The following is a 16801-nucleotide window of genomic DNA, read 5'->3' on the forward strand; positions in this document are numbered from 1 at the left end:
TGTCAGAGTTACAGGTTGTATGGGTCAATGTAGGTAACCCACAGAGTCCCTGGAATCCACTTTGAGAACCACTGTTTTAGATCCATCTAAAAACGAATATTATTGTGTAATGCCATAGCAACCCAAATCATCACTGACTGCGGAAACTTCAAGCACACACTGCATGTTTCAATATTTGAATTATGAAGAAGAAGAAAATGAACTTTTACACAACATTCTAATATTCTTTTAGATTGGTCTGTACACCTGTCCTCTGTCCTCTCCCTACCTTCCATCACTCAATCCAGTCTGTTCGGCCATAATCGTTGATATGGCGTGGCCCAGAAGAGGCGGGCATACTGTTTATAAAATATAATATGTTTTTCTGTATGCCCCCCAACAGTTTGCCTTTGTCTGTACTGTATGTAGCCCCAAATATTTACCCAAATATGGAGTTCCCCACATCATAAACTATCTACCCAAATATGGAGTTCCTCGATCACATCATCAAATATTTACCCAAATATGGAGTTCCACACATCATCAAATATTTACCCAAATATGGAGTTCCACACATCATCAAATATTTACCCAAATATGGACTTCCACACATCATCAAATATTTACCCAAATATGGAGTTCCACGTGTCATCAGATATTTGTCCAAATATAGAGTTCTGTGTGTGTGTTGTCTCTAAACTAATAAGCGCTCTGGTATTGTTCTTTAGGAGGTGGATGCTATTGAAAGTGAAGTGAGGAGCATGGAGAAGGAAGCGTCCGAGATCAAGAACCTGTTATCGTATCCAGAGACTCTCCCCAGTCCAAGAGAAGACAGCCTCAAGGTACTGTACAGCAGTGGTCCCTTTTCAGGCCGCGACCCCCGAAAGAATCATATTGGAACTGACGAGCACTAAGAGTTGAGGCATTACATTTCATATAACATGTTTCTATAGGGTTAGGGTTAGGAGATCTACCTGTAGATCTGCTATTTTCAAAATTTCTGCCTCTAATATTTGACAATTTGGCCAATGTTTAATTTGTCATTTTAGAGGTATTAAAAAGTCCTTAAATTGTCACTTTAGAAATGTGCAGATATCCTCTATACACTTGAACTTTATATTGGTTTGTTTACTGGCGAGAAAACAATGTTGCACATTAAGTTAATCATCGGGGACCCCCCCAAATAATTCGGGGACCCCTCTGGGACCCACAGGTTTAGAACCACTGCTGTACGGGAGCAGAACAGAACCCTGGTCAGCTGTTCACTCAGTTATTGCCACACCGCATAGAATTGATTCAGAATCAGTACATCAGTGGAACATCAGTGGAAACAGATGTGTCCAGATTCTTCTTGGTTGTAAATGCATGTGTATGTGTGTGTGTGCGACTGTGTGTGTGTGCGTGTGCGTGTGCGTGTGCGTGTGTGTTCAGTTGGTTGAGGGTAGGATCCAGTGCATGAGGAGGACCGTAGCAGAGATCCAGAAGTGTAAACCAGGCCTGTGTCTGCCAGAGAAATCGGAGGAGACCCTCACTGTCTTCCCTCTAGTGGACCAGCTCCAAACATCCCTCCTGGAACTGGAGAAGGTACGCCCATCCATCCTGCTTTCCAACGCTCCTTCACGCTTCCTTCATTCCTTCACATACTCAAGTCACTATGGTGGTCCTGAAACTAGAGCAGGGGTCTTCAACATTTTCAGGCCAAGGACCCCGCAGTTAAGAGAGAGATGAAGCAGGGACCCCCACAACCTTTTCATAGATTTCATCGTTTGACTGTCCAATCATCAGTGTATTTCGGATTTGTGTCAATTTGTTTTCAGATATTAACCACTTGAGCCGTCATTACCTAATCATGAATTTGACCTTTTACTTAGTCCGCTCTTTTTCCCCTCTACACCAAACCTGTTTGCCGAAAATAGCCGATCTAGAGGCGTTGTGAGCTTGTAGATCTGCTATTTTTGGCTTCCAGTTAAACTGGTCAGACCAACGGTGCTTAACCAAGGTGCTTTTTTGATACACTCGGACTGAAAGACCTGCAAAAAACACTCTCCAAGTCACTTGAATGCAAGAGACCGTAGGGGTACTAGTCCCATTGACTATCATGTGATGCCCTTTAATTTCTGTTTCTTTCATAGACTGTAAATATATATTCCCATGCTGATATTTGTTCCCGGTCCGCCCCCCCCCCCCCCCCCCCCCCCCCCGGTGCGTGTCATAGCGTTGCCAATATTATCTCTGCTTATGTTGTCGTTTAGTAGAACTCTCTTAACGAGCACACGCCTTCCTGTTTCACCTTCCCATTGCAGAAGGTCCCTGCGTTGTTCCTCCAGCAGCCCATGACCCCGGGCCCAGCCAAGGCTCTGTCAATCAACCAGGCTGGTCCCTCCTCCTCAGCCCAGCAGAGGACCTCACCTAAAATGGTGTTCACAGAGGACACACAGGTACAATTAGGAACATTGAATGCTTTAGCTATCGAAAAATAGCAGATATACAAGCTCACAGCGCGGCACCGAGTGCCGCGCTGCGAGCTTGTAGATCTGCTATTTTTGAAAAAGTTGTGAGAATGTGTCCAAATCTTTGAATATATGTATTTTAAAGCGAACGTTTGTAACAAAAAATTTGCTTCTGGGTGGTCCCTGGAACTAGATATTTTGAGATGCGGGTCCGTGGCCAAATAAATGGGGGTCCTTCGCATGGAAAGTTTGAGAACCAGTGACATAGTAGTCTCTGACGTAGTAGTCAAGAACAGACTAACTGAGCTCCAGTTAAGTGAAAAGGACCTTTTCTTTGACGATGGCTAGCCAGATTGCTGACATAGAAACTTAGGTTTTTCAAAAAACCTTAGAAGGAAAGACACTTATAGAATCAAAAAATGTTCACGATTTTTCAAAAATAGCAGATCTACAAGCTCGCAGCGCGGCACTCGGTGCCGTGCTGTGAGCTTGTATATCTGCTATTTTTCAATAGTTAAAGCATAAAATAATGATACACAATAATGTGTACCCCTTCTAAATGGGTTTAATTGTACCCCACCCCCATCATCAGGAAAGAGTACCCATCTCTCGTCTTAAATGTCTTAGTGTTGCAGCTCCATATTTTGTCTTTTAATTTCTTTGTGTCATCCCTTCCATTTTCACTTATTTAATCTGTATCGTTTTGTGACCTTCTAGATCAGCTATTTTCGGTGCATGTTTTGGTGAGATATTTGGCGTAGATAGAAAAATAATTGTGTAGTGCAACTCGGTTCATGGATACAACATGGATTCATATTTTAGATTGCAATGAGAGAAAATAAAAGGTGAGTGTTAAAATGTTTTCATGTACTGCTTAGCATTTTTAACTCATTTACTGCCTATGACAAGTATGACGAGTTATATAAGTTTGTCCGTTGCGCCTATGACGAGCTGTCAATATGTTGTAATCGCTATAAAACAATTAAAGTATGATCGACGATCCGCCATTATTTTTTCTCTATAGAGCCGCATTATCCTCAGAAAACCGGATACGGATGTTCCCAGACCGGAAACAGGGGGCGGGACAACAACCCCCTGTATCCTGTCTCCGAACGCATTCACTTCCTCGTTACGCAACAAACACGAGGCATGCAGACACTTTCGCTGTGGACTAAGGAGAGCTGTTGGTTTTTGTTGCTTACCACGGCAGGATCGTAGAGCGAACGCGATTCGTGAACCGTCGTGCACGATGTGCACACACGCGCCCACGTTGAAGGTAAACAAAATGCCATCAGTTTGAAAAGAAGGGGGATCAAACTCGCAGTCAGTGAGTTAAGGATGTTGATTTCAGTGGGTGGAGGCATGCGTACAAGTGGCTAAATATGTATTTTTAGACACTAAGCCCATTCCCAAGATGCACCACAATCTTCTATGGGCAGATGTGACTTACAGTATGGGGGCTAGTAGTGTTACTGTAAATAGTATAAAAGAAAGCGGCAGCTTATTGTGTCTAGAAATACATATTTAGTCACTTGTACGCATGCCCACAGGCCCGGCCCTCATACCAAACAAATGAAAATCGCTAAAATCGCTAAAACAGAAATAAGCTGTAAATGGAAACATTTTAACACTCATCTTTTCTTTATTTGCAACCTAAAATATGAACAAAGTTGTCCTTTAAGTATAGAGGGTCTAAGTATTCGGAGGCACTGCTGGACGTGTGTCACGGCACCCCTGGGTGCCTCTTCAGTCGTCACCCCCTTTGAGAAAACCTGCTGTAGAGTTAACACGTATACCTGCGTTCTCTCTGCCTCCTATAGGAGAACGGTGTGGAACGGGGTCTGATCAGGATCGCTCACGTTGAGGAGGATGTGTTGCGGAGGTCTGGAGCCACGCTGATGACCGTGGCAGCATCTTCTCCCCAACAGAGGAGGGCTGAGAAAACAGAGGTACAGTATGCAGCCAGAGAGGCCAGTGTGTCTGTCATGACTTGTTTTGGGGGGGGGGGGTTGAATTAGGGATGCACCAATACGGGTTTTTTCAATTTCAATCCAATCCGATATATACGTTTGGATATTTCCAGATACTTTACCGATACCCGATACAGTAGGCTACATAGCAAGTATAAAAAAAATGCATCGACTTTCAATTAAAGCCATTTATTAATTGTAGGATAGGCTTCAGTTCAAATAACAGAGTGCAGTCGGTGCAACTGACTGAGTGCAAAATGCAATGCAACACGTGTCTCGTCTCAAGAGTGGAGGAGTGATGATAGAATTGTGGGATATCGTTTATTTAAGAAGTATATGCTAAAACATTTGATTATGGGCTTAAAATTGCGTGATTATATTGCATATTTATAAGCCAGAGACTTTTTTTATTATTATTTCGGTGATGTTGTGTCCGATATCCGATATCCCAATATGACTTAATTATTATTATTTTTTTTTACTTTATTGAGTAAAAAAAGTCATATCGGGACCCAATACCGATATATATCGGTGCATCCCTATTTTGAACGTTGTTGGTTATTAGGGACCGTTCCTATGTTCCCCAGGTTCTATGTTCCCCATAATAGTGCTATGTAGTGCTTATAATATGTTATAGTTGCATGATAAGTGAGGTCTAGTGACAAGTGTGTAGTATTTTCACCCTACTCTACCCCCTGTCAACTTCATCCTACTCTCATTTATAACCTTCCCAGGTATGATTTCTAAGCCAGACCAAATAATATTAGCAACATTCATTCATACTGTAGCAACACTGAAGGTCTTGGTAAAAGTGAGTGGTCAGCCCCAGCCTTGGGTCAAATAACCTTAGTAAAACAAACTAAAAATTGTTGTTGTTTGAATTTATTGAGCTGGAATTTGAAAATGAGTAGTCTTTATAGTCTAATGATCTTACTGGGTGTTTTTGTATTATTCTACTTCTCTTTTTTAGAGGATGACCACACACGTGCGTAGGGGCATGGGATTGGCTAATTTTAAATGGATGACAGGATATAGGAAGTAGGATTATTGATATTGAATGATTAAGAATTGAGATGGGTGGGATTAAAATGGGGAATAAACTATAGAGTTCCCGGAAGAGAAAATGTTAAGGGTTCAACAGATTTTGTGATTTATTAAAACGATTCCCTCATAATACTGTAAAAAAATTGCCTTTGTGTTTATATTAGAAATTTGGAGCCATATGTTATAGAAATATAAGCGAAGGGAATACCACCCTAACAGCACAGTACATGAGCACATGGCTACTGTATAATCATTTTAAAAAAGTTACAAAAAATAAAAGAAAAAAAGTTGAGCATTCTCATAAACAACTACAGTATTTGACATACTTTATATTTAATATGTGCATCTATATGAATACACCAGATAGAATCTGAAACCATGAAAGTAGACTAGGCCACGTCAAGGGGAGGGCCATAAGTATTAAAGACGGGACTATCCCTACCTGCCTTGGAAGTGAGCGCTGCCAGCCACATACACTTCAGTAAAACATCAGTTGAGTGTACAGTGTAAGTCACCAATCAATTACCAAACACTACCAGTTTACGCTATCGGGAAGAAGGCCACTACCTGTCATTATTCATTATCTTACAATGGATAATTCCATCTAAGATTTAGATGGTACATGCATGCATAACCCACTCTATTTGTATACAAACATGAATGCAATATATATTCTACGCCTATCCTCGACTAACACAATTTTTAGTTGACTAATGGTCATAGGAATTTGTCAATTGATTATTTGATTTAATTGATTAATCTGTAAAATTGTGTTTGCAACACAAAATCTTGCTTTTCAAGTTGATACGGTTGAAAGCTGAACATTCTAATGGCTATTGAAAGTTATGACTAATCGACTAATCAACTAACAATTGTCTTGCTCCTCTAAGACCAAAATGACCGATTGACTTATTATTGTTTGACTTCAGGTGACAGTCCTAATATATTAATTCCGTCTGCATGTTATTCATACCTTTTTGATATCGATAATTTGTAATAATGTTGGTGATGTTTTGTGCTAAAGTTGTTGTTGGGGTTTTTTGTTTTAGTTTTCTGTTTTTTCCTGTTGTGTCCTGTGATGTAGATTTCAAGTTTTTATTGGCCTCTATGATATACTACAGTATGTCAAGACAACGGCCGCTCGCCCTCCCAAATACACTTTAGATTGCATTACTTTGCATGTTCCCATGACAACAACAGGAGACTCTGGGCGAGTCCCTGATGGAGGAGGAGGTGGAGGAGAAGAAAGTGGAGGATGGTGGAGGTGTTCTATGGTGGCTCATGCAGACTCTTGTTGGCATTGACATAGAGGTAAACAGGAAGTACCGACCTGCTGCCAAACCTCTCTGGGACCTCACTTCCTCCCCGCGGCCTCATTTCCTCGTTGTAGCCTCACTCCCCCCCTGTGATCTAAGAGAACATCTTTTGACGTTTTCCAGTGTTTATGCTGCTTACATGTAAGATGGGTTGAGTTGGGTTCGCTGCATACGACAGTCGTACATACGTACAGTCACTGCTTGAATGTGAGACAACAGGAAAGTATTTGAGAGTGAATTTAGTGGATCTGGATTGTCCCAAGGCCAACTCCGCCCATCTGGTACATAAGCAGCATAAAACAAACCCAAAGAAAGATTCCTGCACAATCCTCAGTGTTGATCCATCCATTTGTAACTCAGAGAGTGTACAAAATGTCACCAAATACTATTTGTACACTGTCTGGGAGATACATGAACACTGAGGACTTGCACTGTGCCAACGATTTGACCCAGGTCTGATCTTTTATTTGCTCCTTGTCTTGTCTTGATCGTGTCGCTCCCTGCTTCTCTGCTTCGCAGCTGGCACTGAGCCTGCAGCTCTCACCACATCACCGTCCGTCCTCTTCCTTCTGTTCCACCTGACTGTCTGACTAAATGTTCCATATTCTTCCTGAATAAAGCTGTTCAAACACCTTGATCTACTTCTCATACCCTGCTCTGATCATCTGTGGCCTCCTGTCTTTCTTCTTTTTCTTCCTCTAGGGGGCAATGTACACTCATGACTGAACAAATGTATACTGCAGGGTTCCCCAATAGGCGGCCCGCGGGCCATTTGCGGCCCACAGGGGGCTACTGTCTGGCCCACACCAACCCCAGTAATAATGGTGGTATAAGAGCAGCAACAACACTAGTGTATCGTTGTTGTCGGCTGGAAATCTCGTATCTCCAAATTTGTACGTTCTTTCGCAAATCAGACAAGGCCGTCGCACAAAAGTAGTGAAAACAGCAGATCTACAAGCACACAACGCCTTCGCACCGCGAGGCGTTGTGTGCTTGTAGATCGGCTGTTTTCACTAGTTTAAATAATTAAAAAATATATAAATTCAAAACGGTTTTGGACCTACAAGATTTTCACCCGACAACGACGATATCTGAACTGTCGCTGGACTAGCAGGAACGCCGCCGTCGCCCCCTGCAATGTGGTGGTCCTCGGCTTGGCACCCTAGACATAATTCGGCCCTTGGGGAAAACTAATTGAGGAACCCTGGTATACTGTATATATTTTTTTTGTCTAATAGGGCACCAGTATCTAACAAGGGTAATTACCCCAACTCCCATTTTTCCTTTGAGTATATTTTTGCCAATAGAACATTGTCCTAATGAAGGTGATTGCTGTTTTGCTGTTGATGACAGGAACCCGCAGACGTTGTCTCAGAGAACACTGCTGCTGCTGCTGCCATGGAAAATATCCCGCTCGGCTCAGAACAGACGGACAGCCAACCTGAACCAGACACACAGGTAACATGACGACATGGGCAAATGTTATTGGTTCAAGCTAAAATAGCAAGTGATACACCTCTTCTTCATTACTTTTTCAAGCAAACTATGGTTTTATTCTTTTAGAATTATAAATTGAAGCTCATTCTACAGTATATTTACACTTTAAGGATCAGAGCAAAGAGCAATCAGCTGGATGCATGAAATGCGGATGCCTTTCTTGATCCAGCAGCCTTTAGCAACAGATTACTGAGGCAAAAGAGTATACTGTACAATTGTACATGACTGTGTGCAGTCTGCTAGAGCTGGATTAATTGTGATTTTAATTTGAACCAATTAATTGTTAACCAGTGTGACCAGTTGGGCTATTGCCCTAAACAAATTGTTTTTTATTTAACATATAACAGAACACTCTAAATATTAAAATAATAACATTGAATAACAAAGCTGAGTGTTGTAGTGACTGGGTGACTTGGTTATTATAACTATATTAAACTAAATAAGTAAGGTATACATCAACTGGGTACCTCTACTAACAAAGAACAGGCTACAGAAAGTACGCCCATTGGCCAACAAAAGGGTCTCCAATACTGCCCACAAAGGCAGAGTGCAGTAACTACGTTTTCGGACACAACGACTTATTCATGTCGCCCAAAGGTCAAATTAGCCTTCATGATATTGGGGGATGAACAATTAGCTCAAGAACAGATATACAATAAGTGTAATATCACTTATATGTCTATATCTCATTTGGCTGATCAGCTGTAACATTTTTCAACGAAATTCTTGTACGCAGTTACTGCACTCTGCCTTTGTAGGGCAGAATAGTCTAATTGGGTTTCAAAATGGCAGCCTTTACCAGGGTCTGCCCCCAGAAGTAACTATATCTAAAACAACCTAGGTTCTTGGTGATCACAGTTTAAGCCAGTGTGTTTTCTGAGTAACATCTGACCGTTATGCTAACACCTACTCATGTTTCTTCAGGGCTTTATAGCGGGCATATCTGACACATCGGAAGGAAGCTCCTCTGAAGCTTTATCGGTCACAACACAATCCCCGGGCGACATGGTAAACACGCCGTCGACCGATAGCCTCTCCAGGTCCCCCTCCCCTGAGTCCCCTAGTTCCCAGCAGAGATGTGTAGTCTCCTAGTTCTAGAAAGGCACAGGAGAGCACTCTAGAACTCCCGGACTTCCAACCCTGTTCTAGCACTTCTAAATTCTAGAAAAAGAGAGACTAGAATTCTCAACTTGACCCCAACCCCCTTGAACTGCCGAGTTTGCTATAGAGCAATGCCTACAACTCACATTGTCTTCTAGAGCTGACCGCAGAACTTTTAAGAACCCCCCCCAACTTCTTCTAGAACCAACCCTAGAACTCTCAACCACTAGAGCCGATTCTCGAACTCCCGGTCCTTCTCTTTTCTACCTTCAGTGCATTTACATGGCAAAGAAGAATTCCAAGTAGCGTATTTATTTAGCTTCTCCTGAATGTAGGCAGTCTGTTTACGGTGGACACTTGTGTTTGCAATTGCATCATGACATTGTTTTTTTTAATGGAAAAGTAATTTACCAGTGATAAATATGCCAAAGAGCTACTTTTCCTTTGTTTGTTTGTGTGTTTACATGAAGGACTACTGAGTCTGCACTTCCTCAGCGAGCATTTATGCCTGCTCAGTGACAAGTGAGAAAAGCTGTGCGGTTCACAGCTGCTAGAGAGAGCATAGCACATAATCTGCGACTAAGTGAGAAAGACTTTTACAGTGTGAGGTTAACAATAAGACAGTTACCCTTTCCACCAAACGGAAAGAGAAGTGTCCAGTGGTAATCAACATGTGGGGTGTCTATGTTTAAAAAAGAAAAGTCTATGATTTCTGCATGGACCTTAATTGTGATGATTTATGTTAGAATAGATTGTATAAAAATACTGAATTATTCTGTTAGACTACATCAAATGTACCAATAGTCAGACCTGTGAACCATGTTTTATAATGTATTATACGGTTAAGATAAATAACACTGTTTTAAGATAGGCATTACATAAAGTAATATATTATATTTTTAATATATTGACCCTTCGTAGACAATTTCTGCCTAAGCTCATTTGCCAATGTAGTGACTATTTTGTTCAAATACCAATATTTTCCATATGGAAGCACACAAATGCTTTTTTTGTATTTCTACAAGCTCAACATTATGATAACATGCAGAAAGATCTGTTTACAGATTTAATTAATTGCTCCATCCCTGGCTGGTAGCAGGGTGTAATGATGAAGCGTTTTGCTTGCTTTGAGCCAAGAAGTTCCCTTTTATTTTCTAGACCAATTTATATAAAAGCCCATATCTGCTAAGATTGCTGTTGGCCATGAAAATGCACTGATAACAAGCTGCAGCCCTCCCGTTCGTTTACATACTGTATGTGCCTGCTCATTGTGTTCATGACAATAAAGTTGAATTGATATTAAATTGAATTAATAGAATATTAACACAGAGCTGTTGTTGGGTAAACACCTTGTAGCTTCGGGTCAAAGTGAGCTTCCAGTTTTTCTACTTAAAGGTATTACATACTGTAGATGAAACCTTTTCATAATGCATGAACACCAGTCAAAAAACAAATTCTATTTTTCTAAAGTCCGGTAAAGTTGACACACTGGAGTTATCAGGTTTTGACCCAAAAACAGCAAGTCACGTTAGATGTCTTACTTTGTTTTTTTTGCATGTATTGTACTGTAGTTTATTTATTTGTTCCCCTCTTTACCATTTTGTGAATGCATTGATTACAGTCATTATTATGCTGCCAAAACAAGACAATAAAAAAGCCAAAAAGCCAAATAAATCCACCACAATGATCCACCCCTCCGTCTCTTCTTCTGTGTCAGGAACTCATGAAAGGACTGAGGGGGCATGATGCATGGCGGGGGGAGGACAGCCTGCCCGGGGGGCTGAAGACACACACAGAACACACACACACCACTGGCAAACACACACACATGTCAGCCAGGCACACACACGATGCTGAGGAGGAAAAACAAGCTGAGGATTTGCAGGGGTGTGCTGAGAAGGAGGCTACTGAACACGCACATGCTAAGGATGCATGTGAAACTGCAGGGCATACGCGTGCTACAAGCACGCATGTACCCGCCCGGGCTCGCACAGACGAGCGTACACCCGCTGAGCACACGCATGTAATCCTCCACTCTCCTCGTGAGCTCAGGGTAGAGGGCACCGGCGTCGCCCAAGACTTTCAGGCCAAAGCGGCCGAGGCCAGAGGGGCAGACAGTGGTGTGTGGTCCACGGAGACTCTTCCGGACCCTGTCCCTCTGCGCTCGCTAACCTTCGAGAGGGTTTCGCTAGAACCAGATGAGGGGTGCGCGGCTGGTTCGCAGGTGACGCGCGAGACTGCGCCTGCCGCATCTCGTGCAGCTACCGAGCCCTCTGAACTAACAGACACAACACCTCCATCTGCACAATCTGGAGACCTCGTGCTAGAGCCCCCAGCTTCCTCTTCCTCCGCCAATAGCATCGCACACAGTAGCCCTCAGAGCGCTCTCACACCCCAGCGTCAAGAGGACATGGGGGGCCTGAGTCGTACGGCGGCAGCCCTGGTAAGCATCTGTCTGTCATCACCATAACTACCCACACCTACAGTCAGGCACATGCAAACATAGACATCAAAAGGGGGCTTGAGCCCCTGCCCTTTTACCCGTCTGTAAAAAGTGCCCTCTCCAGACCATGAATGCAGTTTTTCACTAAGGTGAAAGAAATGCAAATGCCCTCTTTCCATGCCATACGAAGGCAGCATTCAAGAGAGAATTGCCTTGTCCAAACTCTCCAGAACTTGAATGCAGGATCTTATGTTGAAAGAATTGCCCTCTCTGTGTAGAAATCCATGCTGTACGCCACCTATCCAGTATTGCCTATGTCCTAAATGCACAGTAAGATCAAAATATGGGTGTAATTTGGCTGTAAAATGCTTGATGAATCGGGCCCATTGTTCCGTGATCCCCCCCACATCATAATCATTAGGTATTATGATTATACTTGGAGGAATATTTGTTTTTCAAAAAACTGTACAGAAAGTTTTAAAATGTTTTTATGTGGCCACAGCCACCTGTTCTTTAAGTCCACCTGATTGTCAGGTGGATGGTGACCCAGCTGAAGTTAACCACTCCCACAGTGTTGTGTGGTAAAAAGGGGAGGGGATGATATTATGATGTCATTATACAGGTATCGGTGCATTTCAGTCGGGCCTTTTGATTCAGCTGCTTTCAGCTTTCAGGAAGTAACCAAAAATACACAGGGAAGACAAATTTGCATATTATAACCACACCTGGGTGTCTATTAGAGTAATGTTAACTCCATAGACACATAAACAGAAAAAGTCAAAACTAGGGCACCACCTCTTTAAGTAAATTAACTCAATCATATACAGGATGTACAGTGTTGAGGTTACTCACATGCTAATATAACCTACTTATATGTATGCACTTTTATTAAAACTAGATTTTCAGGCCGCTACGCAGCCTTCAATCCACTGAATCCAGTCCTATTCAGTCCGCTGATCAGAGCAATGATCACAGAGTTATGGCCATGTACTACTGCTGTAGTGTGCCATATGTGTACAATTTAGATTTTGTGGTGTGACAATTGCCATGGCACACCCCTGAACAGTGTTTTGACAAATTCAGTTAGGATTGGAGCAAAATTTTGGCACTTGGCCCGGGGGACCCTGAAGCCTGTATCAGAGTCGGCACCGCGGTGGAAGGCTATCCACCGCGGTGTAGTGCGGTGTAGTCTTTTGAGTCATAAAACTACAACGTTAACGCTCAAAAAGACTACACCGCACTACACCGCGGTGGATAGCCTTCCACCGCGGTGCCGACTCTGATACAGGCTTAAGGTGGTCCCTGAGAGCCATACTGGTCTGATTACTGTCATGGCAGAACCCTTAAAAGTGTTTGTGCCAAGTTTGTTGTGGATTGGATCAACGTTGCGCCTGTGGCACCCAGGGGTCCCCAGGGGGCACCTGATGTGGTCCCTGGTGTGATTAGTGTCATGGCAGGCCCCTGAACAGTGTATGTGCCAGTTTTGGTGCGGTTCGGAGCAACGGTGCGCCTCCCCAGTCCACTTTTGTGACATTCATATTAATATAGGATGTTTAATTATAAAGAAATAAAACAAAAAATACAAAGTTATCTTCAATTAAAATGGTATATTTACCTCTGTGTTCAGCATGGTTTGGCCTCTTTGTGCTGAAAACTATAGGCACATGTGCTTGTGTTTGTAAATTTACATGACCTTTGTGTTGGGTTGACACTAGGGCATTCACGAATAGTGATTTTTAGTATTCGAATTATTCAACCTCAAAGTATTCGAATAGTCGAATATTCGACAGGACTGGCCAAACTGGCCAAACCGTCAAATATTAAATAGGCCTAAGCAAGAGGCGAACATTGTGAAAATAGCCGATCTACATGCTCACAACGCCTCGCGTTGCGAGGCGTTGTGAGCATGTAGATCTGCTATTTTCACAATATTTATCTGTGGAACCGAGTCACATTAAAAATAACTACAATTCCAAGGGCTTGTCAGGGTTCTTATGACTTCCTATAGCCAAGCTTTATAAACCATGAAGAAATATATATATTTTTAAAGACAAAACAATAAAAAAAATTAAATGAGCGAATATTCGACTTCGGTGAACAACGTCGAATAGTGAGTTTGATATTCGAATATTCGAATATTTGGTGAATGCCCTAGTTGACACTCAACCTGTCAAATAATACATACAGTATCTCCCTCCCATATCATTTTGTACATTACACAGTGACCTTTTCACATGCCTCCAGTCATGAAACTCACTATTGGAAGAAACAACCGATAGTATTATGAATGAGGGATAAAAGTAGCCTGATTATCTGCCTGTAGCGGGAGAGAGGCAGTCCACTCAGTGAGCGGGAGGAGTCAGTGGCGTGGAGCCAGGCTAGGATGAAAGCAAAGCAACGTGAAATCCTTCTTGACACAAAGTGACGTCAGTCAGGCGGCCAAACCACAGGGAAGTGTGTTCATGTTTTACTGCTTAGTCAGCTGACAGAGGCTGTAACCAGCAACCAGTAACCCAGCCCCTTATCGCAACTCCACCTACTGTAGCCTGAAGCCTCTCACCTCCCTCTCCCTGACGCACACACACACACACACACACACACACACACACACACACACACACACACACACACACACACACACAGTCCTTCTCTCGCCTCTCTGTGTGTGTGTGAGAAAGGGAGAGAGAGAGAGAGCGCTATGCACTAATGAGTCCTTGTCACTGGAGCTCGCTCACTAAAAGTGCCACCAAACCAGGAAGTGGTTGCAGCCACAGGTGGGTGGGTGGAATGGCACGGGGAGGGAAAGAAGAGAACAAACAACAAACACACTGACAGACGGACGGACGGACGGAGGGGGAAATGGGCTGAGAAGGGAACTGAAAGAGAGGGAGGGAACAAGGGCTGAAAGAATCCACTGCATTAAAAACAGGGTGGAAGAAAAGGAGGGAGAAGAAGAGGAGGCTCATGGGAGTATAGGGACAGTGTGAGAATTAGGACTGTAGGCTGTCAATGGGGTCATCTCTCTAGAGAGAGTGCTGTTACTGCTGTAGCTCCTCAATGTACAGCTACAGTAGCTTTAGTTTCAGTATCATTCTACTTCTGCTAGTCTGCACATGAACTCAGAGCAGGGAAGAGAGAGAGACAGACGGGTTAGGGAAGCAGAATTAGAGCTCATCATTTAGCCAACTCTGCAGAGGAAGCCTACTGTACATACAGGTAGTAGTTTATACCTCAGAATTTATGTAGCCATAGTTTTCTGAGTTTAGGAATTTTATCTGTTCAGCTTAATATTTTTCCTGAGGGCCCTACAGCCCTTGTTCCTTCTGTCTGTGATGATGCTGACTGGTAGACTCTGTATCTGTCTGTGCGTGTGTGTGTGTCTGTGTTTGTGTGCGTGCACGTGACTGTGGTTGTCCCAGGTCCCGGGGGAGCCTCCGCCAGCTGGGTCTGGGTCTGGGCCCGGCCCCAGCGAAGGGCTGCTCCATGCCTGCCTGGAGCGGACAGGTCAGCTGGAGGTCTGGCTTCAGAGGGCCCGGAGCAGCCTGGGAGCCCCTGGGAGCAGCCTGGGAGTGGGAGTGGGAGCCCCCCACAGCAACGCTGAGGCCATGGGCTCAGCCACGACCATGCATGGCAGCGTGGAAGAGCAGCTCCTCACCAGCCAGGTAAGGACATCCAGGGAGTGGCACCTGCTACACGGTAACATCCCCAGTGTTAAATTATACTCTGAGAGTATTCAAATTCAACTGCTTCCGCCTGTATACACTTTTTACAGTGTACTTGTGGATGAACACTGAGGATCACATTGTGTGGTCTTCGGTTTTTCTCTGCCTTTCATTATTTTTGTTGTAGATGGATTTTACGTTTTTAATACCCATTTTGATGATTCTGATTTTAAATGGTTTATCCGGCAGATAATCATGTTGAAGTTAAAGAAAACATTTGCAACCTTAATTTGCGTGTATGTGGCACACATGAAAAATAAAACAGAAAACAAATAGAATATATAAAAGGTTAAACACTCAGTTATAGTCTCTCAGCTCCCAGGTGAGAAAACATTTATTTTTTAAATTATTGTTATTATTAGTCCCTTTTATCAGTCCATTCATATTTCAAACCTCTGTTATCACACTGAGTGAGCAGAGTTCATAAACGGTTCACGTTTTATCATTTTATTGTTTTATTGTTTTATAACATGTCTGATTTAGTCCCAGTAAACATGAAGTCCTGTTTGGGTGATTTTCTAAAAGGCCCTTGCTTGAAGATCTTGTATATTTAATTCAATATTTATTGCATTGGATTTGGGTATAAAGATTTTCAGAGATCTTACGATGAAGTACTGTATAAACAAGTCATAATAGAGTAACAGTTGTGTACTAATTTCCAGGGGTGTCACACCAAATTCTGGGCCCTGGGATTCACTGCGGGCCCCCCATGAATGTTCTTCATAGGGGGAGGAGGGGGTTTAATCCATTTAGACTGGGAACGCATTATTACGCATTATTTTGTGTTTTAACTATTGAAAAATAGATATACAAACTCACAGCGCAGCACCGAGTGCCGCGCTGTGAGCTTGTATATCTGCTATTTTTCAATAGCTAAAGTATAAAATAATGAAGGCCCCTCCACCTTGGGCCCTAGTAACTCAGTCCCACTCTACCCCCCCTTGTGACGCCCCTGGTCAATGTAAACATTCCGGTCCCACTACCACTGTCCTGGAGCAAGTTACAAGGATGCTCCCTTTCATTACTGTCACACACACAACCCGTGGTTGACATGGCATATTGAACATGGCTCTGACCCGGAGGTTGAGTAGTTGTACAATAATAGTGAATAGTCCTGCTGTCTGTCTGTGTATAACATAGATAACTTTATGATTATTAGACAAGGTTATGTAAACATTAAAGAGTCCGCCAAATCATGTAGCAGATGTTTGCCTTGAGGGCGCGGTGACCTGCAGTGGGTGTCAGCCCAACTGGCAGTAAGTACAGGATTATATCATGT

The 16801-nt window shown here is 42.9% G+C and overlaps 1 protein-coding gene across 1 annotated transcript in view; it reads left to right on the forward strand.

Annotated features, from left to right (window-relative positions):
• The window catches only part of syne2b (spectrin repeat containing, nuclear envelope 2b), a 298695-nt gene that overhangs the window by 144469 nt on the left and 137425 nt on the right, over positions 1–16801 (forward strand). Inside the window, exons 75-83 of the mRNA XM_080751129.1 lie at positions 708–821; positions 1411–1563; positions 2283–2417; positions 4250–4378; positions 6644–6754; positions 8113–8217; positions 9181–9336; positions 11405–11800; positions 15220–15462. Coding sequence (XP_080607255.1) covers positions 708–821; positions 1411–1563; positions 2283–2417; positions 4250–4378; positions 6644–6754; positions 8113–8217; positions 9181–9336; positions 11405–11800; positions 15220–15462 — 1542 coding nt within the window. The remainder of the gene's footprint in view (positions 1–707; positions 822–1410; positions 1564–2282; positions 2418–4249; positions 4379–6643; positions 6755–8112; positions 8218–9180; positions 9337–11404; positions 11801–15219; positions 15463–16801) is intronic.

The sequence above is a fragment of the Nannobrachium achirus genome (genome assembly GCF_963921795.1).
Source record: "Nannobrachium achirus genome assembly, chromosome: 20".
In the NCBI taxonomy this organism is placed as follows: domain Eukaryota; kingdom Metazoa; phylum Chordata; class Actinopteri; order Myctophiformes; family Myctophidae; genus Nannobrachium; species Nannobrachium achirus.